This window comes from Pteronotus mesoamericanus, unplaced genomic scaffold, assembly GCF_021234165.1.
Source record: "Pteronotus mesoamericanus isolate MK-2021 breed Mesoamerican mustached bat unplaced genomic scaffold, CSHL_Meso_final contig_72, whole genome shotgun sequence".
Taxonomy (NCBI): Eukaryota; Metazoa; Chordata; class Mammalia; order Chiroptera; family Mormoopidae; genus Pteronotus; species Pteronotus mesoamericanus.
The window spans coordinates 473,119-499,084 of record NW_026555242.1 but is presented as its reverse complement, the minus strand read 5'-3'; the positions used below and the strand labels follow the sequence as shown (position 1 = coordinate 499,084).

Below are 25,966 nucleotides of genomic sequence, written 5' to 3'. Positions count from 1 at the left end.
AGGACGCAACCATTCTTCCATTCGGAAAGAAATGAACTCCAGGGCAGCTGGCACGGGAAACCTCGAGCTTGTCCTGACACCGCGGAGACGGCCACACGAGCCAATGGGAATTTGCCACACAGCAGACCCCACCCCCTAAAGCAGCTGCGGCCTCCACCACCCTAGGCTGACCCGGAGCCAAAAGCGCTGCACGGCGCTGAATTCTGGCGTCATTTCCACTACAGCGATGGCGGCCCAGGGAGCAGCCGCTGCGGTGGCGGCGGCGACCTCAGGGGTAGCCGGGGAGGGCGAGCCCGGGCCCGGGGAGAATGCGGCGGTTGAGGGGACCGCCCCATCCCCGGGTCGCATCTCTCCGCAGACCCCGGCGCGCGGCGAGCCGGAAGTCACCGTGGAGATCGGAGAGACTTACCTGTGCCGACGGCCGGATAGCACCTGGCGTGAGGGCGGAGTCCAGGGCCAGAGGGCGGTGTTTACAGGGCGGGGTCCGGGCCGAGTTGGTTCCTTGAAGGGCTGGGAGTAGTGAGGGGCGGGGCTTGGGGAAAGAACGCGGAGTTTGGGGACGTTTTGCAAACCTAGCCAGTGAGGGATTTGTCACCAAATTCTTGTCTATATAGAGCTTCCATCCCACTTCCCTTGCCCAGCCTTAGGTTACATTCTCTCGTTAACCTTGCTTCCTTACCGGTCTTTCCTCTCTCTGCGACTTCCCCTTCCCCTTGTCCACTACAGCCGCTTGCGGAGAGGATCTCCCAGACCTCCAAAAGGACCTTTCCCTTCCCACGCTCCCCTCCCCTCCCCTCCCCATCTCTCCTCCCCTCCCCTCCCCTTCCCATCTCTCCTCCCCTCTTAATTGCATAGAATGGCATTCATCTTTGTGACCCCTCTGGTTTCTAGCCACCCCTAGCAAAGACCGTTACCAGACCAGACCACACTATAACCTTTGAAGACCTTTGGCCTCCTGTGCCCTCTGCTTGGAATGCTCTTTCTTCCCTTTCTCCTTGCTTACCTGATCAGCTCCTTACTCATTCGTTTAACACCGAATCCCACTGTGATGCCATTCCTGAGTCCCTTCAGACAAAGTGAATCATTCCCTTCTGTATGTTTTGGCAATGTTCATACCTCAGCAATGGTTATAGTAACATTCTTGTCCTTGTCTGTCTGTGTCCGCCCCTATCAAAGTGGGAACTTCTGGAGGGCAGGGCTGCTTGTGATTCATTGTCATGCCCTCCAGCAACAACGCAGCATAGGGCCAGACACGCAGTGGTTCCCCTCCTCTTTTACTGAATGGTCTGCTAGTTGTCAGTCACTCTACTAAAAGCTTTAGAGGCATTAACTTATCCTTTGAAGTTGGTGATTTTACAGATGAAGAAACTGAGGCTCAGAAAGAAAATAACTTGCTCAGTTAAAATAGCTAGGAAATGGGGAGCTGGAATTATATATAAACCCACACTGTCTGACTCCAGAACCAGCCCTCATGACCTCTGAGCAAGTAAACGACTAAATATAGTAAACCAAATATTGAGTTTGAGTCAGATTTAAGCTCAGTTAAGTATTAGCTGTTAAAGTCTGTGAGCATGGGTAAGCCTCAGTTTTCTCAAAGGTAAAATAAGAACAACACTCTCAACCTGGTGTACCTCACAGGCAGTGATTGAGTTGAGTGGCAGATGTGGACAGGTGAGGTTAGCTTATCTGTGAAATCTGGAAACAACCTCTCAGTGTTCCACTCTGCCTTCCTGATGATCCTATCCTTTATCCTTCACAGATTCTGCTGAAGTGATCCAGTCTCGAGTGAATGATCAGGAGGGCCGGGAGGAATTCTATGTACACTATGTGGGCTGTGAGTGACTTGGGGTATTTGGGCCTGGGGCGGGGGGAGAAGGGTGGAAGGGCAGCGCTCTCATGGCACATCCTCGCAGTTAACCGGCGACTAGACGAATGGGTAGACAAGAACCGGCTGGCGCTGACCAAGACAGTGAAGGATGCTGTGCAGAAGAACTCAGAAAAGTACCTGAGCGAGCTGGCTGAGCAGCCTGAGCGCAAGATCACTCGCAACCAAAAGCGCAAGCATGATGAGATCAACCATGTGCAGAAGGTCCGGGCTCTCTCCCCTTCCCTACAGCCCTAGGAGGCTCATGTGCCTCTGCCAACTCCTTTGGGTCCCAGTGCCTGAACCACAATAGCTCCCATTTCTTAAGCTCCTACAGTGTGTCAGAGACTTAACCCACTTTTTCTCATGTACTCGTCCCCGATGAGAACTCTGAGGTTCAGAGAGGGCAAGGGCTTGGCTACGGTCTCAGAGCAAGGAAATGGCACAGCTGGGACTGGAACTCAGGCCTCCTGAACCAGTAGCCTGTTTTGTCTCCTATTAGTTGTGCCATGTCAGACGAACCAATGTGAAGTTCAAAGGGAAAAGAATAAATGATAATTGAGCACTTGCTATTGCTCAGAACCATGTTGAGTACTGTACGTGTAAAAACTCATTAAATCCTCCTTAACAGTTAATACCACGGGACAAAAGTAGGTTTATAGTTGTTTGTATGGAAAATAAGACAATAACTAATAATAATACAAGGGTAAACTCTGTGTTTCACATACAACGGTAAACCTACTTTTCCCCCACACTGTATATATTTTTTGTAGATGAGGAAACAGGCTCAGAGAGGTTAGGTAACATACCTAAGGTCACACAGCTATTAAAAGGGTGGGCTGGAATTAGAATAATAACAAACATTTATTGGCTTGTGGCCCACAGTTTATAATGGAAATACGGATAGGTTTTTCCATTGAAGCCCAGTCAGGAATTAGATTTGCCGTTGTCCTACTTCAGGGCACCAATCCTTAACCATGATTTTGACACATTCTAGACACTCGGGCCACTTATTTCTAAAACCTGGGTTCTTTTCATCAAGCCACCTGCCCCTGGTGGGTTACTTTTCTCTCACTCTGAGCCTCAGTTTCTTGATTTGTGAAATGGGGAATGGAGGAGAACTGGATTTACTGAGCTTTCAAGGCACACAGACTTTCATTAGTTTTGACTAATGCAATTTGTTCTAAGTGCTCATGTGCTTTCCAGTAGTGCTTGTCGCCTGTGGGCACAGCTGTTAATAGATTACCACATTCGTTCATTGGGTTCTGACCAACATTTAAATTTTCAAAATGGAAGGAAAAAAATAAGATAAACTAGAAAATACCAGCATGCATTGAACTTTATTAAAGGTAAATATTATTTTGAGAAGTTTTTATTTCACATACAAATACATATGTGTATATACATAAACATTAACTAATTTACAGTGCTAATTGCACATCCTACTGTGGTTTGTGATTTCCTGAACTAGAAAGACCCCTCAGGGTCTAAGGCAGCACTGTCCAATTGAACTTCCTGTGATGAATAGAGATGTTTATATCTGCACTGTCCAATAGAGTAGCCAGTAGCCACATGTGGCTATTAAGAATTTGAAATGAGTTTAGTACTAAGAATTAAATTTTATTTATTTAATGTCTAGTGGCTACTCTATTGGACAGCACAAGTCTAGGTTCTCTCAGTTCCTCAATGAACTGGCACTGGCCAGTTAAGTCTCAGTGTGTGTGTGCACCAGCAGTCAGCCAGGTGGGTGACAGTGGGCCAGTGGCGATAAAAATCAAAGAATGGATAATCATGGAGTTAACAAGCAGCAAGATTCTTCAGAAGCTAATTCATTTTAATTCTAAATAAATGGCAGCAGTTAAGAAAAGTAGTGTTTCTGTAGTTCCTTAACGCATTTGCAGCAGAGGATTGTGTTTTGTGAGAGTTAGGAAATGTGTTTTAAGGTGGTATATGAGGAGGAAAATCTTCCTTCCCTCATCTTTACAGGGCTTACACTTGGGAGTTGGGCATACCAAGGGCCTACGCTCAACTGTGCTGAGTACCTTTTCTGTGACCTCGGGCAAGTGACCTCACCTCTTTGTGCCTCAGTTTCCTCTTTTGTGCAGTGCAGATAATGAGCAATCTTGTCTAAGGCTTATCATGAGGACTAAATGAAATAATGCCTGTGGAGTGCTTGGCACTTGGAATAATGGCAGGTGGCTTATCCCCAAGGGCAAATGATCTCACCTCTCCCTGCCTGTTTACTTCTCCATAAAATGGAAATGAGTGTTGTGTATATACAACCGTATTGGCAAAGTGCTTTGCGGAAGGGGCTTCTGAGTAAAACGTTGACACCTTTCTTCCTTCTCAGCTACAGGCCAAGGCTACTGTCTACTCTGGTATAGGTCATAGGCCTTCTTGGGTCCCCACTCCATTGTCAGGGTGTACTTAGTTCCTCCTTCAGAGTCTGGTCTAGGAACACGATGTGCTGTGAGTGTGTTATGACTCTTAGTCCCTCCTAAGAACTTGGAAAATAGGGGAAGCCAGGCAGGGCAATTAGAGGTTATTGTTTTTAGTTACTGCATTCCTGACTTGGAAAGGGGGAGGTATATTCTGCATCGGAAGAGTCCAATCTGGTATTCTAGAGGGGATGGGAATGATGCTGGGCCTTCGGGGACAGGAAAGAGCATAGTAAAAACAATTACAGCGGATAGCTTACAGAGTGCTGCCTTGTCATGCACTCACCTGGCTCACCCTCTGTTTAAGGGTGAGTAAGCATTTTCTGGCAGCAGTAGGATAAGAAAGGGTATTGAGGTGGAAGGATCTTCTGTGTGCAAAGGCACAAAGCGTGGAAAAAGAAGGGTTGGTAGCAGTGTAGGTTTGAAGGGGCTGAGGCTGGAGGCTGTGAATCTAAGGAGACCTAGTCATTTTTCCGGACCTGATATGGTGGCAGTGGCTATTTGGAGTAGGACAGAGAAGAGAATTCCAGAGAGGAACCAGTTCCAAAATTTCAAGGAAGTAGAGTTGACAGGACTTGGCCATTAATCAAGTGCCAGGCCGAGAGAGGCAGGAATCTTAAGACAGGCCCATTATTGGTCTTAGGCATTTGGACCATGATGCACCCATTGAGATGGGAACCCAGGAGGAGGAACACGTTTACATGGAGGAAAGAATGAGTTCCTTTGTGGACATTTTGTGGAGTCTGAATGCCTGTGGGAAGGAATTCTGGGAGCAGTCCCATGGGCAGGCAGTTCCTCAGGTGTTCAGGAATGAGGTCCAGGCATATTGGGGAGTCGGCAACAGTTTCTGCCACGAGTGTGGGAGATAAGATCCATTATTTCACAAATTTGGCTGAACTGGATCGATCCCATTGTAAAGCTGAAGCTGTTATCAACTAAAGGACTATAACCAGGCCTCTTGATCCTTGCCCTGTTCATCTGGCAGAAGGTTCAAACTTGGGTGTCAGGGATGTCTGGGATATATGGGTGCTCAGACAGACAGGAGAAGAGCTTGGACAAGCCTGTTTCAGAACCAGGTAAAACAAGTTAGCTACTCCTATGGTTATTGTCATTCAGGATGTGAGGTCTGGAAGATAGATGGGAAGCACTGTGGATGGATTCTGGGACAGGGGAAGGACATCCTGACCACCATTTCTGTTCACCTCTGTCCACTGCTCTGTCCTTGCCTAGACCTACGCAGAGATGGACCCCACAACAGCAGCCTTGGAAAAGGAACATGAGGCGGTAAGCGGGGCAGGGATTCTAACTGCAGGCTCCCCCTACCCCTGCTCTCTCTATTTTGACTGAGCCATCCACTGCCCTCCACAGATCACCAAAGTGAAGTATGTGGACAAGATCCACATCGGGAACTATGAAATTGATGCCTGGTACTTCTCACCGTTTCCCGAAGATTATGGAAAACAGCCCAAGCTCTGGCTCTGCGAGTACTGCCTCAAGTACATGAAGTATGAGAAGAGCTACCGTTTCCACCTGGTGAGGCCACTGGGAGGGTGCTGAGACTGCAGCACTGGGAGGCAGAGATGGTTTCAGAGGAATGGAGGACAAGGAAAAGCTGCCTGTGGGTTGAGGGACCTGATTCGTGCCTGGCTCTGTCTTTGCTGGAGTGACTTAGGCCAGTTTGCCCCTCCGCAGACCTGTTTCCTCTTCTGTGGAATGGGGACAGTAATCCCTACTCTTACCCCTTGCTTGGGTCCCTTGCCCTTCACCACATGTGTATCAAAGCCAGCTTGGTGCCAGTTTCCTCAGTGCAAAAGCAGAAGCAAGCACAGTCCCTAGGCAATAGGACTGGAAGGTGTGGACAGATGGGAGGCATCGGTACATGGGAGATGCCAGGGTGGAGGCCTCTCATCATCCATGCAGCAGGGCGTTTCCCAAAGGGTGGAATCTGAGGAAACTGTATGCAGTTTAGGAAACACCGTCGTCATGGATCAGAGCCCTGTGGAGTCCTCTAGAGCCAGGCTGACCTGGACTCGAGTCCCCTAGTTGTGTGATGCTCGAGCCAGTTACCTAGCGCCTCTGTGCCTTGGTTTCTTCATCTGTAAAATAAGCTCTGTCTCATCTTGTGGTTGGGAGGGTTACTTGATGTGGGTGAAGTACTAGCCCAGGATCTGCTCATAGGGAAACAGAGAAGCAGAGATTTGCTGCAAGGCACACGGGACAGGATGAAGGGCAGCTGGCAGAGAACCTCAGGGCCTTAAGCGTCTGTCTGTCCATCCCCACTCCCAGGGCCAGTGTCAGTGGCGGCAGCCCCCAGGAAAGGAGATCTATCGCAAGAGCAACATCTCTGTGTATGAGGTGGATGGCAAAGACCACAAGGTGAGCTGGGTGACCAAGGTGCTTCGGGGAGGTGGGCGAAGCCGTGGCATCTCCTGGACAGTGTTCACTGCCATCGAAGGGTAGAGACCAACCTTAGGGTGAACAGCCCACCCAGGCAAAGGCCTGCGGGATCATGCTTAGTCTAGCGCTTGGCCTGTGGCTGGTGCCTAGTAAACACATGGGCTTTGGTGCCAGTCTTGGGGACAGTTTTTGTTCTTTCCCTGAGGACTTTTCTCCTGTTGGGGTAGTTTAGGTGTGGGCCATCTGGAACCTGGATGGAGATTGTCATGCTTGTGACTGTTTCTAGAAGGGCTATGTCTTTCCCTGGGAGAGACCGGCTTTGTGTAAGATTTCCTGCCAGAGAGCTCTGTGGCTCTGATGGCTGAATTCCTTGTTCGTGGCAAAAAGACTTCAGTGGGCCAGGGTGGGGCATTTGGCATCTGCTTCACTGTTACTGAGAACCTGGCCTTTGCCTGGTCAGTCTGGGAAGGTTTCATCAAATGTCCCCATTTCCTGTGGAAGGGCAGTTGAGAGTATAAGGTGAAGAGGGCAGGCTTCCGAGTGACTCCTGGCTTCAAATCACCCCGTCACTTCTTAGGTGACCTTAGACAAGTTACTTAATGTTTTTTTCCTGTTTCCTCATCTATAAGACAGGAGTCATGATAATATTTACCTAATAGGATTGTTAGTGGAATAACTGAGATAGCAATGTCACATACTTAGCATGGTGCCTGGCATCCAGTAGGTGCTTAGTAATGGGCCTTTGTTATTACTGGTGACCTGTTGTGGCTTGTCGTCAGCCTTGTGATAAATATCTTGGTGAAGGAATGTTCACTGTGAGCCTGGCCCTTGCCTGCTGCTCTGCCCTCTTGAGCATCAACAGGGGGAGTAGCAGAAGGGGCTCTAACAGGAGCCAAGGGTATTTTGCTGGCTCTACCTTCTGCCAGCTTTGAGGTCTTGGGCAAGCACTTCCCCTCCCAGAGCCTTGGTTTTCTTTCAAGTAAATGGGACCAGACATGCTGGGCTCACACGGCCCAGCCTGTGTCAGATGAGAGTGAATACAAAAGGTGTCATACACCAGAGGGACCCTTGATCTGTGCCGTGAAGCCAACCCTAAGGTCCCGTTGTTCCTCCTGATGTTGGTTTCTGCCCTGGGTGGGTGTCTGGTCCTGCAGCAGGAGAGTCTCAGCAAACGAGTATGGCCAAGAGGGTAGACTGTTCAGGTTTCAGAGTCAGGCTTGAGGCATTCAGCAAATATTTTAACAGTAACCAAGCTTCATGCTTAGCTTTGTGTTAGGTGCTGAGGACATAGCCTTGAACAACACAGGTTTGAACTGCGCAGGTGTACTCGTATGCGGAAATCCTGTGCTATTGTTCTGGTGGCGAGCCACTTCTCACCGGTCCGGCACTGGCTGTTCTGTCGAGCCTGGTCCTTGCAGAGCAAGGACAGATGGGAGCCCTCTGGAGTCCTCTAGAGCCAGGCTGACCTGGACTCGAGTCCCCTAGCTGTGTGATGCTCGAGCCAGTTACCTAGCGCCTCTGTGCCTTGGTTTCTTCATCTGTAAAATAAGCTCTGTCTCGTCGGATCAGAGCCCTCTGGATCAGAGCCCTCTGGATCAGAGCCCTCTGGAGCTCCTGCCCAAGTTTCAGTGGGCTCATTGTACTTGCTTCCTGAGCCTGTTTCCTCCACTCCCACCCTTCAGATATACTGTCAGAACCTGTGTCTGCTGGCCAAGCTTTTTCTGGACCACAAGACATTGTACTTCGACGTGGAGCCCTTCGTCTTTTACATCTTGACTGAGGTGGACAGGCAGGGGGCCCACATCGTTGGCTACTTCTCTAAGGTACTGGGTCAGAAAGCCAAGGTTGAGGGAGGGCAGTGAGTATGAACTGAAATAAGGGCTGAGCTTCCCCAGAGGTCCCGACCTCTCCCCGCCGCAGGAGAAAGAGTCTCCAGATGGGAACAATGTGGCCTGCATCCTGACCCTACCTCCCTACCAGCGCCGTGGCTATGGAAAGTTCCTCATTGCTTTCAGTGAGTAGCTCCTGTTCTGTCCAGGAAGGGGCACCTGTGGTGGGGATAGAGTGCCAGGGTAAGGGAGGTTTGCAGGACCCTTATTTCTCCCACTGCCAGGTTATGAGCTATCCAAGCTAGAGAGCACAGTAGGCTCCCCTGAGAAGCCACTGTCCGACCTGGGCAAGCTCAGCTACCGCAGCTACTGGTCTTGGGTCCTGCTGGAGATTCTGCGTGACTTCCGTGGCACACTGTCCATCAAAGACCTTAGGTGAGGACCCTGGTCCCGAACCCTGTCACAGGCATGCTGTCCATCAAGGACCTCACAAAGGAGGCTTCCTGAAATTCTCCAAGAGGGAAGGGTTCTTCTAAGATTGGCCATGATCTTGTCTCCTTGTCCCCATTGCTGTCTCAGCCAGACCCCACACGGGAAGTCTCCCAACATCTGCTCCAATCCCTTTCTACAGCCAGATGACCAGCATCACCCAGAATGACATCATCAGCACACTACAGTCCCTCAACATGGTCAAGTACTGGAAAGGCCAGCATGTCATCTGTGTCACACCCAAGCTGGTAGAGGAACACCTCAAAAGTGCTCAGTATAAAAAACCACCCATAACAGGTAGGTGGGGGGCTACCAAAGGTGTGTGGTAGTGGGCAGGTGTAAGGACTACTGGGAGCCACAGCTTCCTTTTTGCTGTCACATGATCCTAAACCAGTCTGACCAGCTCTCAGAACTGAAGCCTGGGGCAGGCTGCTCATCCTTGTGCTTCCCTGCCCCCTCCCCAGGACTCAATCTGCCCTTGTTCTCACCTAGAAGTGAAACCTGGCCTGGGCCCAGAGGCCCAGCCCTGCCTCTCTCATGCCTCTTCTCCCCACAGTGGACTCTGTCTGCCTGAAGTGGGCACCCCCCAAGCACAAGCAAGTCAAACTTTCCAAGAAGTGAGAGACCTGTGCCTCTGCTGCTGGACCTGCAACTCCTTGCCCCTCTAGCCTGTAAATATGTACAGCCTGTTGCATCATTTTTTAAAATAAAGTAAGTTCTGCCAGTGGCTCTAGACTTTGGAGGTAGGAGGAAGAGGCCAAGAGCTGATGTTCTTCATCGCACGTCACACACACAGCCAGTTGTGCTCAAAACGTTTTACTCCTCCTTGCTCCGTCTACCCTCCACCCCAGATCCAAGCCCAAGCCCAGTTCCGGTGGGGGCTCAGTCCTCCGGAGTCCAGGGATCGGGGTCAAGGGGGACATGGCAGCCAATGGGCAAGACTTGGACTTTTCTGTCTTTAAAAACATGCTGCTCAGAGGCAGCCCCAGCCCAGAAGACAGCAAGAGAGTGAAGCGGTGGGGGCTCATCAGGCAGAACAGGTTGGGCACTGGAGCCAGCCCTTCAGCAGCAATCAGAGAGCAATTGCCCACTTTTCTAGAAACATAAGAGCCAGGGCACAATTTCTTAGCTAAGGCTCCTTGGGGGCTCCATAGGAGCCCAACCAATAGGCTTGTGAACAGCAGGTGGCCGGAAGTTCTAGCCAGTACCACAGGCAGTGAAACTCCTGCCTTTGGGTTGTAGTCCCAAAGAACAAGCCCAGGGAAGTGGGCTCAAAGGTCATTATGGTGCCCTGAACTCCCACAGCACCCTGGGAGGAAGAAGTGACTCAAATGCCCAAACAATGTCAAGGAGCGGCCAGGTCCATTCCTGGGAATGGGCATCTGTCCTTGGGTACAATATTGAGTCCTGGAAGCAAAGGTCAGCTCCTGGGGTGAGTAGCTCAGTGCTCTCATCATGGGTGGAGGAGGCCCAGGGTCAGGGCTAGTGGCAGCAAAAGGATGGGCCCCAACAAACCCCGGCCTGGAGTGGAGTTGAAGGCCAGATGATTCCTGCAGAGGCTGATATCGGGCTGGGACTCCTGGATTTGGGGCACCACCCGAGGCTGGAGCTGTGCTACATGGTGGTGAATCCAGGAGGCATAGCTGGAGGTGAGCGTGTACACACCAGGTCTGTTGGGGGCCCCACAGGCATCACCCCAGCTCACAATGCCTGCCAGGTACCAGAGGCCCCCAACAGGGCAGGAGAGTGGGCCCCCAGAGTCACCCTGAGGAGAAAAGCCATACAACAGCTGTCAGGACCAGGCCCCCAGGCCTCCAGTCACCCATGCCAGCCCTCGTTTCCCAAGACGCACTTGTCTTATTTGTTCCACTGGACCCCCTCCCTGCATTTACCTGGCAGGCATCCTTGCCCCCCTCTACATAGCCAGCACACACCATGTCTTGCTGGATAGAGTGGGGCTCATTGGGCTTGGCGTCGATGTTGTACAAGCAGTTACATGTTTCACGGCTGATCAGTGGCACCTCAAGTTGCTGTAGTTGCCTGGGGGCCTGGAGGCTCACTGTGGGGGCAAAAGATGCTTAGCGAGGGCCTCCTACTCTGAGCCAGGCTCCCTCCGTGCCTCTAGACCTCAGTGCCCCACCTCACCTGAGGGGGCCACATGGCCCCATCCAGTGACAGTACATTGGAGGCCATTGGGGAAGGAGGCGTTGGCTGCAGGGAGGCAGATGGGCCGGATGTAGCGGGAGAAGATGATGGGGCTGCTGAGACGGAGGAGCGCAATGTCCCCCTGGGAGCCCTCATGGCGGTAGCTGGCGTGGGGAATGATGTGTGCCACGGTGCGGACCTCAGCCGTCGGGGTATAGGAGCCCAGCTGGAAGGCCCCTAGCTTTACCTCGTACTCTTCCTTGCGATGCTCCCTACAAGCAGGCGGGGTAAAGGCTGGGACCCAGGAAACCTGTCCTGGTTCCTTGATCCCTGTTGCCTTTCCACATCCAACCCCAGATTCTGATCCCAGGCAAAGGACTTTTCAGGACCCAGACTGTGCCCTAGTTTTATACCGTGAGCTATATGACCTCTGGTCTTCACTCCTGACTGTTCTTTCAGGCTATATTGATACCCCTAGACCCAATCCAAGAACCCCAACCTCTGACTGACCCCTGAACTTTGACCTCCAGCCCACCTTTGGCTTCCCCTACATTGCCCCCAACTCATTTGGTACCTTGGAAAGCAGTGAGCAGCTGACAGCACCCACTGATCAGACACGAGAGAACCGCCACACACGTGGATGCCATCATAGATGATGCTGACCTGCCAGGGCCACTGGCCAGGGGTTGCACTGTTACCACCTGTGATGCGTGCTTGGGAGGCCACACCGCAAAAGGCTGCCCAGGGAGGAAGGGGAAGGAGTCAGGCCCTTCTGGAGCCCTCATATAATGTCCTTAGCCCTGCCACTCCCAATAAAGCCCAGCGGATCTGTTTTGGAGCTTAGGAAGTGAGTTCATAGAAGCCAGCCACCCCTTTGTCCCCATCCCGCTGCTTAACAGGCATGGTCAGTTTTGCCACCTTATCATCCTTGACCCATTTATTGCCTCATTCAGGTCTCATACAGTTCCTTTCTCTTAGGCCTTCCTGCCTTCCATCCAGTCCACCCCTTCCAGGTCTGAAGCCCTTTATGAATGAGAAATCTGGCCAGGTGAGTCCTGCTTAAGTCCTTCCCTGGTTTCATACTGCCCTTAGGATACAGTCCAGATCTTCCATGACCCTGCCATCTGCTCCGGCCATCCATCTGGACACTTCCTGTTATAGACCTGGGGCCACACACTTACTCACTTTTAGATCTTGGCTTATCCAGGTCATTGCCTAGAATACCTTTCCTTATCCCTACTTTGCTGTGCACACTTCGATTTGCCCCTCCTTAGCCTTCCCTGACCTGCTGACTGAGTCAGGCAGTGTCCCAGAGCTCCCAGGGCCTGTGCTTCACATGATTGTTCTGTGCTTCAACCACACCAACCTGCGCACTCCCTAACGGCAGGGATCAGCGCAGAGCCCCATGTGCCCTGTGCCCAGTGCCCAGCATGGGGCTGGGCACAAAGAGGGAGTCATGGATGTGTGTGTTGAACAAAGGAACAGAACAGCTGGGCTCCCATGGTGTGAAGGCCACCCTACCCCCGCTGAAGCTAGCTGGAACAGGAAAACAGGACGCAACTGCCTTCACAAAGTCACCTTCCCAGGAGCAGAGAAAACTGCCCAACCGGCTCCTCCTCCTCTGTTCCTCCTCCTCTCCTCGTAATACTGACAATAGCTGCTATTTAGTGACTTAGAACAATACAAGGCCCTGAAGGGGCTTTCACTTTGTCTAGGTTCTGGACTCCCCATGCAGCCCCAGGAGATAAACATAATCAACTTCATTTTAGAAGGGGATTGGCCAACCACACAGCTAGTAAAGTGGTGAAGCCATGACTGAATACCTTGCCTCGGACAGGGGTGGTGCGCCTTTGAAGAAGGGAGACCCTGGGTTTCTTTCCCTCAAAACACCCCACGGTTGGACTGAGACCTGGGTTTAAATCCCAGCTCTGCCATGTACTGGCTGTGTGCCTTTGGGCAAGTCACTTCTCTGGACCTTGTTTTTTTTTTTTTTTTTGTTTTGTTTCGTTTTTAATCTGTAGAACGAGGGATACAATCCCTGTCTCACGGAGCTATTGGGGGGACTTAAGTAGAACAATTACAGGGGAGGCCCTGGACTGATAGCTCAGTTGGTTAGAGGGTCGTCCTCAATATGCTGAGGCTGTGGGTTAAACCCCTGGTGTGGGCACATACAAGAAGCAACCAGTGAATGCGTAAATAAGTGGAACAAATAAATGTTTCCCTCTCTCTCAAATCAATAAAGTAAAAAATTTTTTAAAGTTATGGGGGAGGGGTGAGACAGTCTGGCAGAGAGACTGACAGGCACGCATTAAACACTCCATGGGAATCTGAATGTGTTCCCTCTTTTTCCCCTCCCCCATTTCCCTTTCCTCAAGCCTCACCTTCGGACCCTGCCCCGTCAGCTCCTGGAAGGCAAGAGAAACAGGGAGGGGTAAGCAGAGAAGACCAAGTTCCCAGACTTCTCAGCACTTGCCACTTCTCTGGAGAACTGCCTCTCCCCCTAGGAGCCAAAGCCGAAGAGCTAGGGAGCCGGGCCTTGTTGAGCCCAGGATAAGGGACCTGCTGCAGGGATGGGTTAAACCATGGCCCCTGTGCACCACCTCTCCCACACCCCCTACCCGCATGGTCTCACTCACCCAACCCGGAAGGGAATAATCCAAGCAAAAGCAGAATGGCCATAGCCTCCAGCTGCCCAGGCCCCAGGCCTGCCCTCTGGGCCATGGCCCAGGATGAGGGCCCCTGGGCAGACACCAGGCACTCAAAGGAAAGGACCGAGGGCTGGCTTCCAAGGCAAGATTCAGGTGTTGGGCCCGGAGGGAAGGGATGTTGGAATCCGTGCTGGGAAGATCGGCGCTGGTGTCCGAGGCTGGCTTTGAAGGCAGGGAGCAGGCTCAAGGGGAGACGACGAATATCCGCAGCCCTCGGTGAGGACACGTCTCCAGCACTGCCCGGCTACACGGAAAACTGCCAGAGTACAGCTCCTCAGAGAAAAGCACCTACCTGCCCGCCCCTCCCTTGGCCCCGCCCTCTCTACTCATCTCTGCCAGCTTCTTTCTCCACCAAAGTCTTGGAATCCTCCCAGACCCCGAGGGGTGCGCGCGCGCGCGCGCGCAGGCATGCCGGGGGTGGGGGGGTCAGGGGTGGTGGTGGCGGTGATCAAACAAAGAGCAGCCCCAGGCCAGGCTGGAAATTGTAATGTCCGATGGCCTAGCGCCCTGGAGGGCCACCCGGCTGCTGTTGGCCCTAGGTCTTTCAGGTCTCCCACACCAGTTATGCCTCCCAGGGGTTGGCTCAGCCACAGACGCTCCTCCCCCCTCCCTTCTTAGGCCCCGTGTCTGAGCCTAGGACACCTGGGTCTGCCCCAAGCTAGGGCCACTTCAGGCACTTCTGTAGATCCTGCAGCTTCATCTGTGTATGATGAGCTGTGGTGAGCGTGTCTGGCAGTGCCAATCATCTTACAAATATTTACTGAGTGCCTACTCTGTTCCAGGCACAAGAGACAAAACAGACAGCATCCCTGCCTTCCCTGAGCTCACCCTGAAGTAGGGATGACACCTTGACTCAAATAACCACACAAGCAATTATAGCACAATTTCAAATTAGGAACTGTGATACAGGAAGGTTAATGGAGGTTCTGGGAACCATTTACAGGAGCTTGACATAGGCCAGCATCAAGAAGGGCTCCTCAAAGAAGTGCCTTCAGAACTGAGACCTACAGATATTATGAAAAGGTGTTAAGATGAAGGTGGGGGAAGAGTGGTTCAAATGAAGCATTTTAGGTGGAGGGCGCAGGTGGCACAAGTTCAGGAAAAGAAGACCCAGAGTGATTTATGTCAGGGGTTGGGTGCTTCCTCTGTGAGCCTATGAGTCTGTGTGGGCAGTTGCAAATGTGTATTGGCTTCAAGGTTCAGGAAAACAGAGCCCTACTTCCTCACCTACCTTCCATAGATTAGGTGTCTGGACCTCTAAGCCAAGACTTAGAGGCTGGAGTGGGTGAGAGGATGAAGGCTGAATCTGAAGGGGTCTAAGCTGGGAAGGAGGGGCAAGACACTGGGCACTGTGAGTGTGTTCGGGTAAAAGGTGGGGTATATTAAATGTTTGTGGGGGACGGCATGTGGGTTACTCACTGGGTACGGGGAGGAAATAGGGATGTATGTCCCTGTGGAGATTCAGGGGAATATTCTATTTGGGATCCGGCAGCTAAAGATAAGCCTAGGCCTTTAAGGACCTCTGCCTGTCTCCTCTGTCCCCCAGGGAGAACTTCCAGCTGCCCTTAAAGGTCTCCGTCCCTATCCTCTGCCTATTCAACCCAGAGATTTGACTCCAGCCGCAGAGGTGGCCCCTCTACCACCTTCCTCAGCTCGCTTCCACCCCAGGCACCTCCCCTCCATAGGTCCCCATTTACTTTTTTTTGTGCTCAAACATCACTTCTATGACCCTTTCCTGACCCCCAGCCAGAGTTGTCCATGTAGTTCCCCACTACATAGGGAGCACTTCATGGGCTTACCCCTCAGACCCTAGGTGTGCCATGACTTAGTAGTTAGCAGGGAACGTGCTCGAATTCATGCCGGGAGGTGAACCAAGAAGTGGTGAGGGGACTCAAACCCTAGGAGCGCTGGGCAGGATGTGAAAGCTGTGGACGCTTGAAGGGTACAAAATGTCATGTATGTACGGGGGACACTGGAGGTGTATACTTTGGGACATCATTCATCGGGGTGCGTAGGTGGGGAAGTGGCTCCCTGTGAGTATAGGAGATTGCAGACAGATCCTGGATCCTTGGGGTCCTGGACCCTTCTATGACCCTCATCCTCAGTCCTTACTCTGGGGAGAGGGGTAGCAGGGTCAAAGCTAGGGCTGAGGTGGCCAGCAGGTGCTAGGGATAATTCCCACTGGGGATGTGACACACACCCAGCTGGCCACCCAACCTCCCCCACCCTTGGGCAGGAATGAGGGACAGCTGCCACGTTATCAGGGACACATTTCCTGGGAGCCCAAGGCCTGACTCACAGAGGCCCAGGAGGGAGGGGCTCTACCCCTCGTGCTTCCCTCTAGCCCCCAAGCCTACCCTCAGCAATTCCATAAGGCCATGTGTCTTTGTTTACACTTTATTGTCCACTCCCGCTGCCCCCAAGGATTCCAGGGCACAAAATATCCAGGCACTGAAGGCCAATTATCTGAAGCCATTGCAGTCTAGGTGGGTGGGGGAGCTCTGGAGGTTCTGGCGAAGGGATTGAAAGCCGGTTAAGTCACATTCCAACCCCACTGGAAGGGAAATGGAAGGCTGGAGGGGGTAGGGAAGGAGAAGGAGAGGTGGTCCAGGACTCAGACCCCTCAGCCCTGGATTAAGGGGGTCAGGAGCAGCAGGAACAGAGCAATAGGAGGGAAGCCTGAGGCCCCAGCCATGTCCAGGGGACAGGGATTGCTGCCTTCAGGGGGCCAGTAGGGGGAGCCACTGGGGGGCAGGAAATGGGCCTCTCCCACTGTCTGGGAGATCCAGGCCTCTTCAGGGCCAATGGAGGCAAACAGCTCCTGGCTCCCTCTAACAGCCATGCCCACGAGAACCCAGGAGCCTCCCTCACTCTGGCACAGGAGCGGAGGTGCTGAGGTCACCTGCAGAGTAAAAGCCAAGGCCAAAAGGGTCTCTTACCTTTCCTCCTGGTCCCCTGCACCTTATTCTAGGGCCCAGTTACAAAGTACTGCCTGTCTCCATCCTTAGGCATCCAGGCCCCTGGTTGCTCTCCAAGGTCCAACCAGGAAGCACTGCCTCTTCCCGTTTGGGGCCCAGCACCCAAGAATTTTAACCCTGTTTTCTCTCCAGGGCCCAGCTGCCCAGTACTGCCTTTCCCCTCCCTGGATCAGGATGCCCAGGCCCCTGTACCTCACACCTGTCTTCCTGCCCCTCTGCATACAGGACACAGAGAGTCCCAGGGGGCAGAATACCCTGATAGAGGCAGTGACAGAGTCGTGGTGTCAAGATGGAGACAGCAGCAGCCACAGGGACTAGAGAGAGGAAAGTGGGTTGTCCCAGGGATTCTGGCCTCCAATCACTTCTCACCCCCAGGACCCAGGGCTCTCACCTCGGTCCTGAGGGTCCTTCCAGCCCAACACCCAGCAGCTGCCCCCCAGGGGGATTCCCCCTGGGTGAAGGCAGATGGACAAGGCTGAAGGGGAGGGCTCCACCCGCGAGCTCAGCTCTAGGAGGGCCAGGGGGGGCCGAAGTCCCAGGTGCCGGGGTAGGCGGATGCTGATGACCAACCGGGATACCTGGTGGCCCTGTGGGAGGGGGCTGGCCCCTGTTCGGCCCAGGTACACTTCAATATAAGGCACTGTTGTGGAGCCTGGCCTGTTGGAAACAAGGCCCTATGTTACTTCCTGCCCACCCTCCACCCTCATCCCCTTGCTGGTAAGGGCCTTCCCTTTGGAGAGTCATTCCACTAACTCCTTTATCATTGCTCCTTCCTAATCTCTCTTCTATTTCAAAACACTTCACAGAAAGTTTTCCTGTGCTCTAAGAGCCCTTAAGGGAGAATATCCCACTATTTCAAGAGTTCTTTGGCCTGTCTCCCGATTTTCCCCTCCAGCCCAGGAGATGGGTGAGACCCACCTGAGGACACAGTGAGTGGCAGTCAAGATCCAGCCTGGGGCCACGAGGATCCCAGTGCAGACGTGATCACCAGCCACATGCACCTCTGCCAGCCACGGCCACAGGAGCCCCACTGGAGCGGGCTCTGGCCGCAGGCCACAGGCTAGGGAGAGGAGGTGACCACCTCAGTGGAGGTCTCCCAGCTGACCCCTGATGCCCCTGCCATGGATTTAAGCACCCCCAAGAACTAAACCCCAAAGGCCTGCTCCTCACCACCACGTTCTGTGTGGGGAGGACAAGTTTGTGTCTCAGTCTCCTCCCCCTCAGGGCCCCAGTCCCAGGTCAGCTGGTCCTCTAGGTAGGCTCCCCGAGTCACATGGCTGATCCATGGGCCATGGGTCTGAAGAGGGTAGAAGGCTCTGGGACGTAGGCAGCCACTGGAGAAGACTCTGATTCCAGCCAGGAACCAGGTCCCCTCCTCCCGGCACAAAAGGCTCCAACTGGAGTAGTTCTGCAGCAAGAGAGTGTGTGTTATCAACCACTGCGTTTGTGTGTGTGTGTGTGTGTGTGTGTGTGTGTGTATAAGTTGATGAAAGGATATCAAAGATCCTGGGCCTTTCCCAGACTCCACATTCCTCCTTTCTCGGACATAAATCCCACTTCTGCAAGTCAAGCTCCATTACTAGCCTGTATAAGGATTCCCATTAAACTCAGGAGAGCGAGGAAGCCCGAAAGAGCCCAAAGCTTGCCTCAGGACCCTCCCAAAAGTCCCCCAGAGCCAGGCTCCGCCCCCAGCGTGCTCGGTCTCTCCTGTTCCGCCCCCAACTTCCTAGGCCTCTTTCCTAGGCCTCTTTCCGAGTCCTAATCCGACCCGCAGGCTCCGCCACCGCCGCTAACCCAGCAGCTGCCCGATTCCTCCTCCTCCTGGTAGGCAGGGCAAAGCGCTTGCGGTGGGTCTCCCGGCAGCGGTACTGTCGCCCCCTGGCGGCCGTACAAGCAGTGACACCACCAGCTGCTCAACAGCTCCGCCTCAAGTAGCGTGTTAGGGCCGGGCGCAGGTTCTGGGAGAGAAAAGGGAGGGGAGTCCGCGCGCAGCAAGGTTGGGCCTCACGCCTCCCCGCCCTTGCCGGGTGCCTGGGCCCCTGCTCACCGCCACGGCCCCAGCGGGCCAGGCGGCAGCGGCTTCCGGGCAGGAAATAGTGTTCTGGGTGAGGTAGGCACACTGGCCGCTGGGCCACGCTCAGGTTCACGGGCGCGCGCAGCTGCAGCAGCACCAGGTCCGAGGCGTGGTCCCAGGAAGCGTTCTCGTGTGGCACGAAGCGAGTCACCTGCTCTGCGCGCAGGCGCGAGGGGAGCAGCACGCGCCAGTTGTCCAGGTCGCGGGGCTGGCCGTCTGAGCTGCTGCGGCTGGGGGATGAGGAAACTGGGAACGTGGGAACACACTGGCCTGGAAACCGCTCACCCCTGACTTAGGCTCCATATACCCAGGCTAGGATTCTGTTTCCCCGGCCTGAGAACTGTGCACTGAATTCTGGCTCCAACTTCTACTACCTCTCTACTCGCTCGACATAGACCAGGACCCTGCTTTGCGATTTGGGTCCTGCGTCTCCCAAGGAGACCCCTCCCCCATCTCACCCCCACTCCAGACTGAGGGGTACCCCCCCCCCCCGCCCCAGGGCTGGGACCAAGTAAGTACTGTCTCAGGCCACTGGAGGAGGGGCATGAATCTGTCTGCTATACGGGGTTTTACTCACTCCAGAAAGCAGCTGGCAGGCGCCAAGACCCAGCTTTCAGACACCAACGCCCCATGGCAGGGTCTGGATCCTGGCACTATCACTTGAGCCTCCCAAGGCCAGGCCCCTGGCCTCTGGGCCTTCCCGCACTCTGAGGGGTGAGAGGCCTGGGTCAGAGGGCCTCTTGAACCTGCAGCACTTTCCACCCCAACTTGAATATCCCATGTTTAGCAGTTATCCAGGGGTCCTACCCCCTCACCTGGCAGGGCGATAGTGCAATTCTCATCCATGGGCTCCCAGGGGCCTGATTGGGGGCCCTGGGACTGGGTGGGAAAGGCAGGTCCGGGCTCTGAGCCCATCACCTGTTCCCGGATCCATGCCTCGTAGGGAGCTACAGCAGTGAAGACTCCAGGGCGGTTCCTTCGTCCACAGCCAAAGCCAAAGCTGGTGATTCCTGCCTGGAACCATCGTCCACGTTCCTCACAGACCAGGGGCCCCCCAGAGTCTCCCTGATGAGAGATGACTCAGTGTCAACAGATCAGCCCAGGGACCCACCAGCTTATACTGGGCCATGTTCCAAAGTTACTACACCTCTTCTTGTTGGCCCCCCATACAGACACCTTCTCCTCGGAACCTGCCTTGGCTGTGTCAGCTTCTGTATTCCCTACAACTCTAGACAGAAGAATGACATGTAAAGCAGAAAGGCTGGTGATGAGCAGCCAAGCTAAGATCACCAAACTGATGCATTGAAAGCCATGTGAGAAGGCTGAAGGTCTCACAGCCAAATGATTCCCGTTCAATGACTAGTTCAAATAAATGCGGTCTTGGATTTCTAAGTTCACCCAATTGTTAAAAGTAAATCAGAGATGCCAGCATTTAGGAAGCTGTTAGAAATAGGAAATCTAAAAGCAGCAAGAAGAGACAGGAGGAAGAACCACAGTGAACAGACACTAAAACTTTGAGGCATTGTCCCTAAGACATCTCTGTAGTCCAGATCAGGTATTTCTACGACCTGAACAGGGTCACAAAGAAGGCTCAGAATCATCTAGAATATGCTGTCTAATATGGTAGACACTAAATAAAATTAAAAATTTAACTCCTCAGTTATACAAGCCACATTTCAAATGTTTTTCAAATGTTCAGTAGACAATGTGGCTAGTGACTACTATCCTGGACAGTGCAGATACAGAACATTTCCATCACTGTAGGAAGTTCTGTTGGACACTGCTGGTCTAGAGGAATTTGAATTGCTCATAATCCTGTTCAAGACGGCAGAGGATTATGTCCATAAGTCCTGGAATCTCATAATTGGGAGGGACCCTGAAGACCATCTAGCTTGAATCTCCATTACCACTATGCATCTGAGTACTGGAAAAACGTGTGTCATTTGAGGAAGGTTTGTAGGAGAAATGATTAAAATATACTGTATTTTGGCCTTTAGCAGGTTATCTGGAAAATTCCATTCTGTGAAGGATTAATTCATTTTTAAAGATAACTATTTATTGAGTATCTACTAGCAGGTGCTATGCTGTCCTTCTTCTACACTCTCATCTCAGGAACGGCCCGATTAGGCACCCAGTGAGAGCTGGGAAGTGGGATTATGATAATATTAATAGCTAATGCTTATTTTGCTCTTATTAAGGCCCACACACTGTTCTAAGTATTCTTACATATACAAATTCATTTAATCATCATTACCACCCTATGATCTCCATCTTTCAGATGAGAAAGTCTGGGCATAAGGTGATTAAATATCTTGGCCGAGGTCACACAGCTAATAAGTGGTGGTGCCAAGCTTCAAACCAGGCAGACTCACTCTAGAGTCTGGCACCTAACCACTGCACTATACTGCCACAAATAACAGTTGTTGAGCCTCAGGTTCTATCCATTTATAATTTTCACATCAACCCCATCCATTGGCAATCTTATCCTCTTTTGCAGATAAGACTCAGAGATATGAAAGAGATGGGATTTGTCTGTTTCTCACACTGCTTCCCATTGGTTACTGCTCTGCCTGGTCTTGTCAGGCAGGTGCAGGGACCTCCCCTCACCTGGCAGGTGTCCCTGCGCCCCTCTGGGTAGCCAGCACACAGCATCCCTGGCAATAGCTGAAAAGTGAGGTTGAAGGGGCCCGGCCGGCTGTAGAGACATTGACAGGCAGCTTCTCCCAGCAGCCTTAGCTCCACTTCTTGCAGCACCCAGGGGAGAGGCAGAGGGTCTGCGAACAGGACCAGAGAGCTAATGCTGTGAGGCAGGCATGGAGTCCCCTGTTCCCGAGAGCTCAGCTTTGGCCTCTCCAGCTGCCTCCTGGACATCTCTATCTAGATGCCTCATGGCACTTCAGTCCACCACATCCAAATCCAGTCATCTTCTCTTCCTGCTCTTCTCTGTCCTTCTTCCTACATCCTCACCTCAAGAATGTCCCCATCAAGTACCCAGTGAGAGCTGCCATGTATGGGTTTGTACTGTACAAAGGTCCCCAGCGAACAAAGGATTCACATGGGGGCTAAAGCCACTAAGCTCTGCTTCCTGACATAGGCTGTGTTAGTCCTGAGAGGGTACCCTTTTCAACAAAGATGCCATACACACTTCATGCGGTCTTGTACCAAGTTGCAAAGTATGGAATCTGGTGTCAGTCCTGATCCATGTCTCAATCTTCCCTCCCCAATAAGTTCCCAAGTCCAGAAAACCTCTCATTTGTGACCTCCTGGCATATTTACTGCAACTGTCCTAGTTCAGGAGGCATAACCTTGGACCTTGATGATTGGCCCAGCCTCCTCACTGATCTGTTGTTTCCCAACCCACCCTTCACTTTTTGATGCCAGAGAAATGTTTTTAAAGCTCTGCTCTGACCTTACCAAGGAATATCAAATGGATCCCACTGTCTAAACCTGAGGCCTCAATCCTTTCCTGAGGTGAACCTGCTCTTAATGGAGACAAAGTCTCAGGATCCAGAAAGGGTAAGGGCGAGTGTGGACAGAGCTCCTTCCCTCCCCACACAGAATCCTAGGAGGTCAGGGGATGGCTGAGGCTCAGCTTGAGGGAAGTCGACCAGGGAAGTTCAGGAATTGTCCTGGGGATCCCTGCGGCTGGTGGGGTACTCTGGCCCTCAGTCTGACCTTAAGGCCTTTATGGTTCAGCCCCAGAAGCTTTTGCAGCCTCTGCCCCCTCCACTTCAGCCTGGCAGCCTGACTATTCTCTGCCTTCTATGCCTCACCTGGGTCTCCAGGATGGCCTCCATCTCCCCCCACCTTCCTGTAATGCCAGCTCACGTCCTGACTTCACACAACCTCACCAGAAGTCTCCTGCTGTGGGTGTCCATTGTCAGGATGGCCTGTCCGCATCCACACAGACTTCCTAGGTGCTCAGACTGACCCTTCCTTATTACATCCTGCCCTGATGGGGCCCCTGCAAGCCGAGGCTGTGGCATCTCTCCTCCAAATATCCTTTCTAAAGCTCTGGGCATTGCAAGGGCCTGACCACAGATGTGGAATTATTGTGAGGTCCTTGCTAACATGAAAAGATAACACTGGATAATGGGGATGATGGAGAATGGAAAAGTTATCTATTTCTCCCCATACCTTCTAACATAAGTGTGTGCTTATTTAGCTAAGTAAGTAGTATTGTGTACCCACTAGAATGCAAACTCTGAGAAGGCAGAAATTTTTGCTTGTTATGTTCATTGGTGTATCACCAATGCCTAACACAGTGACTGGCACAAGAAGGTGCTCAAAAAATATCTGTTGAATAAATGAAAGCTGGACTAAATGAATGAGAGCGATGAAAGTGAGTAGGGAGAAGACAGAAGGTGGGGGAGTAGAGAGATGAGTCGGGGGAGGATAGGATGGGAAGAAGGGAGACAGGAGGAAGGGGGATGGGAGAGAAGGAGGGCAGAAAATGATGTTTGCTGAAAACCTGCTATGCATCAGGGGCTGTGCTTTAGTGCTCAGATCACCTAGGCAGGGGTGACCAACACGTGGCCCACAGGCCGAATGGGGCCCAGGATGGTTATGACTGCAGCTCAACACAAAATCATAAATTTACTTGGAACCTTTTTTTTTTTTTTTTGTTCATGACGTTTCATTAGTGTTTGTGTATTTAATGTGTGGCCCAAGACAATTCTTCTTCTAGTGTGGCCCATGGGTTGGACACCCCTGAAAAATATCTAAAATGTATTAATTACTGCTATGCTAGTCATTCTGTTATAAGCTTTATGGATTTTCCCATTTAATCCACCCAGCGACCCAGAGGAATGAGCCTTATTTTCCTCAGTTTTCAGAGGAAGGAATGGACTGGGTGTAGTACTTTGTCTGAAGTAGCAGAGCTGGGATGGGAACTTTGGTCTGATCCTAAAGCCAGGAAAGACAAAACTGGAAGGAGTGGTGAGGAGGGAATGGGGGTTATGAATCGGAGGTCTTAGCTTGAGACCCCTTGGGCGGGATGGCGTTTGGAGCTGGGTAAGGCACTTAGTCTGGGCCCAGCAAACCTCGCCCCAGCCCCCGCCCCGGGGCCCCTCCGCCCGAGGGCCCGCCCCTGGACCCGCCCACCTAGGGGCTCACCTTTTTTTAACCCGCCCCGGAGATCCCGCCCAGGCGACCGTTCTGTAGGCTGTACCTCTCCGATAACCAATCCCCCACAGCACCCATCTCGCTCACCCGCCTCCTGTACGTCCCCCCAGCCAGTGGCCCAGCAGGTCGTTCCGTGAGCGAAGTGGTGTGAGGCGCGGGGCAGGCAGACAGGCCGTACCGCGGGGCCCAGCCTGGCGGGCGAAGCCAGGCGCAGGAGGGCCAAGTCGGCTCCCAGTTCCACGCTGCTGTAGTTGTCCGGCACCAGGATGGCCGCCACTGCGCGTACGTGCGCGGCGTCCAGGGGCCCGTCCTGGGAGTGCACGCCCAGCAGTACCGAAAACTCGGCCGCGGGCTCCAAGGTCCCGTTGCTTTGCCAAGGCCGAGGCGGGAGAGGGTTAGATTGACCCTAACGTGGGGCAGATTCTCGTGGGGGTGGGGGCTCAGAATTTGGAACGAGATGGGACGGTGAGGAACCCAGGAGGGGCGGAGTCGAGTTCACTTTGGGGGCTGGGGCGACTGAAGTTCAGGTAGAGTGGAGGCAGTTGATTGGGGGTATGGGAACGACGGAATTCAGACTTGGATATTTAGCTCCATTAACACTCCCAGAACCAGGATATTCCGCAGAGCATCTGGCCTCCGGGTAGGGCAGGGAGGCAGGGCAGCCGGGGTCAGCTAGTCTCCAAATCAGCTGAGTGCACGGGGTCAAAGTTGGGCATGGGTGAATACTCACTTTACGAAACAGTGGGCAGCTGAGAGGACCCAAGAAGGGGCGATGAGTGAGCCCCCGCAGATGTGGCCCCCATTCTGGTGCAGGCTCACCTGCCATGGCCAGCTGCCCGGCTGTGCGTCTGAGCCCCCCACGATTCTGGTAGAGGACTCAGGGCGACCACAGTCTGCAGTGGGGTACCGTGGAAGTCATATTCCATCCCTGTCCCTCACCGCAGAGGCACAGATAACTCAGGATAAAGCCCCATCCCTACCCCATTCAGTTTGTCCTCCCCTCCCACTCTCCCCGACCCCAAACAAAGAGCAAAGTATATCTAGGCACTTCTAAGTTTCTGGTCATTTCCATCTCTCTCACTGCCTAAGCCAGCCTTAACCTCCTTTTAGATCTGAGCCCACTCCCTGCTCCCATTCACCTCTTACCCAGATCTTCAGGTTCTTGAGTAGGACTGAGAGCTGGGAGTCAGAGGGAAGAGAGAGGAAGATATTGAAGACTTCCAGCCCCTGACACTGCCCAGCCCTCATCTTCCTTCTCCATCTTCCACCCCCCATCTTCCTTTTCCCTGCCCTCTCAGCAACAGCCCCCCCACACCCGCCGCTGCCGCCCCAACACCCATGCTACCCCTTCTATCTGCTTTGCCTTTGCACTTGACTTTCCCCAGTCCAGCTGCCTTACCTGAGTCCTGGAAGGCTCCTGGGATGGGGCTGATGACTGGAAAGAGGGAGGCAGGAGGAGGCTGGAGACCTATTCTTATAAAACCTGCCCTCCTTGACTGCCTCCCTCCCGGGCTTTATAACTACTCCTCCCCCGCTGCAACCAGGCCTCCTTTCTCCCTCCTGACACCTCACTCCCTCTTTCTTCCGATGGTCCCCCCTCCCCTTCTTCTGACACCCAGCTCCCTGAACAGAGCTCAAGAGTCCTGCTTTCTAGCTCAGATGGTAGGACCCAGGCCCCTTGCAGCCATCTTCTGTCTCCTGAGGTTACCGAGGATCACAAGAGGGAGAAGCAGGTGCTGGAACATGGCACATTTGAGTCAGCTGGAGGAACAGAGATGAGTGAAGGTCTGCTCCTTGCCACGGCTCTGTCACTGTCTGGGCAGTGGGTGACTCCTGATGATCCCAGGAGCAGCCCCACCCTCCCTGGCTAGAGCCCATCTCTGGGAATCTGAGAAGATCTGGGGTTGGAAGGGGGAAGTA

The 25,966-nt window shown here is 53.0% G+C and overlaps 3 protein-coding genes across 5 annotated transcripts; 1 reads left to right on the top strand and 2 right to left on the bottom strand.

Annotated features, from left to right (window-relative positions):
* Positions 1–200: 200 nt before the first annotated feature.
* KAT8 (lysine acetyltransferase 8) lies at positions 201–9,744 on the top strand. 2 transcript variants are annotated; one of them, XM_054582623.1, is made up of 11 exons: positions 201–437; positions 1,760–1,834; positions 1,914–2,089; positions 5,533–5,586; positions 5,671–5,835; positions 6,589–6,678; positions 8,382–8,522; positions 8,620–8,713; positions 8,789–8,963; positions 9,160–9,314; positions 9,574–9,744. In XM_054582623.1, the coding sequence occupies exons 1-11, from the start codon at positions 227–229 to the stop codon at positions 9,636–9,638; spliced, it is 1,401 nt and encodes a 466-aa protein (XP_054438598.1). In that variant the 5' UTR covers positions 201–226; the 3' UTR covers positions 9,639–9,744. The 2 variants fall into 2 exon arrangements, with proteins under 2 accessions (XP_054438598.1, XP_054438599.1); XM_054582624.1 differs by having other exon boundaries at positions 202–437; positions 8,813–8,963.
* Positions 9,745–9,825: 81 nt separating this feature from the next.
* PRSS8 (serine protease 8) lies at positions 9,826–14,109 on the bottom strand. The gene is made up of 6 exons (XM_054582629.1): positions 13,799–14,109; positions 13,544–13,567; positions 11,737–11,899; positions 11,163–11,434; positions 10,910–11,076; positions 9,826–10,782 (listed from the first exon to the last, which is right to left on the bottom strand). Exons 1-6 carry the CDS (start codon positions 13,881–13,883, stop codon positions 10,471–10,473), a joined length of 1,023 nt encoding a protein of 340 aa, XP_054438604.1. The 5' UTR covers positions 13,884–14,109; the 3' UTR covers positions 9,826–10,470.
* Positions 14,110–16,284: 2,175 nt separating this feature from the next.
* Positions 16,285–25,791, bottom strand: PRSS36 (serine protease 36). 2 transcript variants are annotated; one of them, XM_054582618.1, is made up of 15 exons: positions 25,755–25,791; positions 25,446–25,481; positions 25,193–25,225; positions 24,777–24,939; positions 24,134–24,414; positions 21,530–21,696; positions 19,738–19,987; positions 19,500–19,629; positions 18,896–19,152; positions 18,643–18,806; positions 18,019–18,256; positions 17,767–17,908; positions 17,240–17,505; positions 17,041–17,162; positions 16,285–16,772 (listed from the first exon to the last, which is right to left on the bottom strand). In XM_054582618.1, exons 1-15 carry the CDS (start codon positions 25,789–25,791, stop codon positions 16,494–16,496), a joined length of 2,565 nt encoding a protein of 854 aa, XP_054438593.1. In that variant the 3' UTR covers positions 16,285–16,493. The 2 variants fall into 2 exon arrangements, with proteins under 2 accessions (XP_054438593.1, XP_054438594.1); XM_054582619.1 differs by lacking the exon at positions 17,041–17,162 and having other exon boundaries at positions 17,427–17,505.
* Between the last annotated feature and the right edge of the window lie 175 nt (positions 25,792–25,966).

Excerpts from the sequence above, each read along its gene's own strand:
- KAT8 (XM_054582623.1), top strand. The coding sequence starts at position 227 with ATGGCGGCCCAGGGAGCAGCCGCTGCGGTGGCGGCGGCGACCTCAGGG. Across the intron at positions 5,587-5,670 it reads TGGAAAAGGAACATGAGGCG|ATCACCAAAGTGAAGTATGT; the intron begins GTAAGCGGGGCA and ends TGCCCTCCACAG. Across the intron at positions 8,714-8,788 it reads AAAGTTCCTCATTGCTTTCA|GACCCTTATTTCTCCCACTG; the intron begins GTGAGTAGCTCC and ends GGAGGTTTGCAG.
- PRSS8 (XM_054582629.1), bottom strand. The coding sequence starts at position 13,883 with ATGGCCCAGAGGGCAGGCCTGGGGCCTGGGCAGCTGGAGGCTATGGCC. Across the intron at positions 13,568-13,798 it reads ATTATTCCCTTCCGGGTTGG|GAGCTGACGGGGCAGGGTCC; the intron begins GTGAGTGAGACC and ends CTTGCCTTCCAG. Across the intron at positions 11,077-11,162 it reads GGGCCATGTGGCCCCCTCAG|TGAGCCTCCAGGCCCCCAGG; the intron begins GTGAGGTGGGGC and ends TTGCCCCCACAG.
- PRSS36 (XM_054582618.1), bottom strand. The coding sequence starts at position 25,791 with ATGTTCCAGCACCTGCTTCTCCCTCTTGTGATCCTCG. Across the intron at positions 24,415-24,776 it reads GCTGCCCACTGTTTCGTAAA|CAACGGGACCTTGGAGCCCG; the intron begins GTGAGTATTCAC and ends GCCTTGGCAAAG. Across the intron at positions 19,988-21,529 it reads GGCGCAGGGACACCTGCCAG|GGAGACTCTGGGGGGCCCCT; the intron begins GTGAGGGGAGGT and ends ATCTCTCATCAG.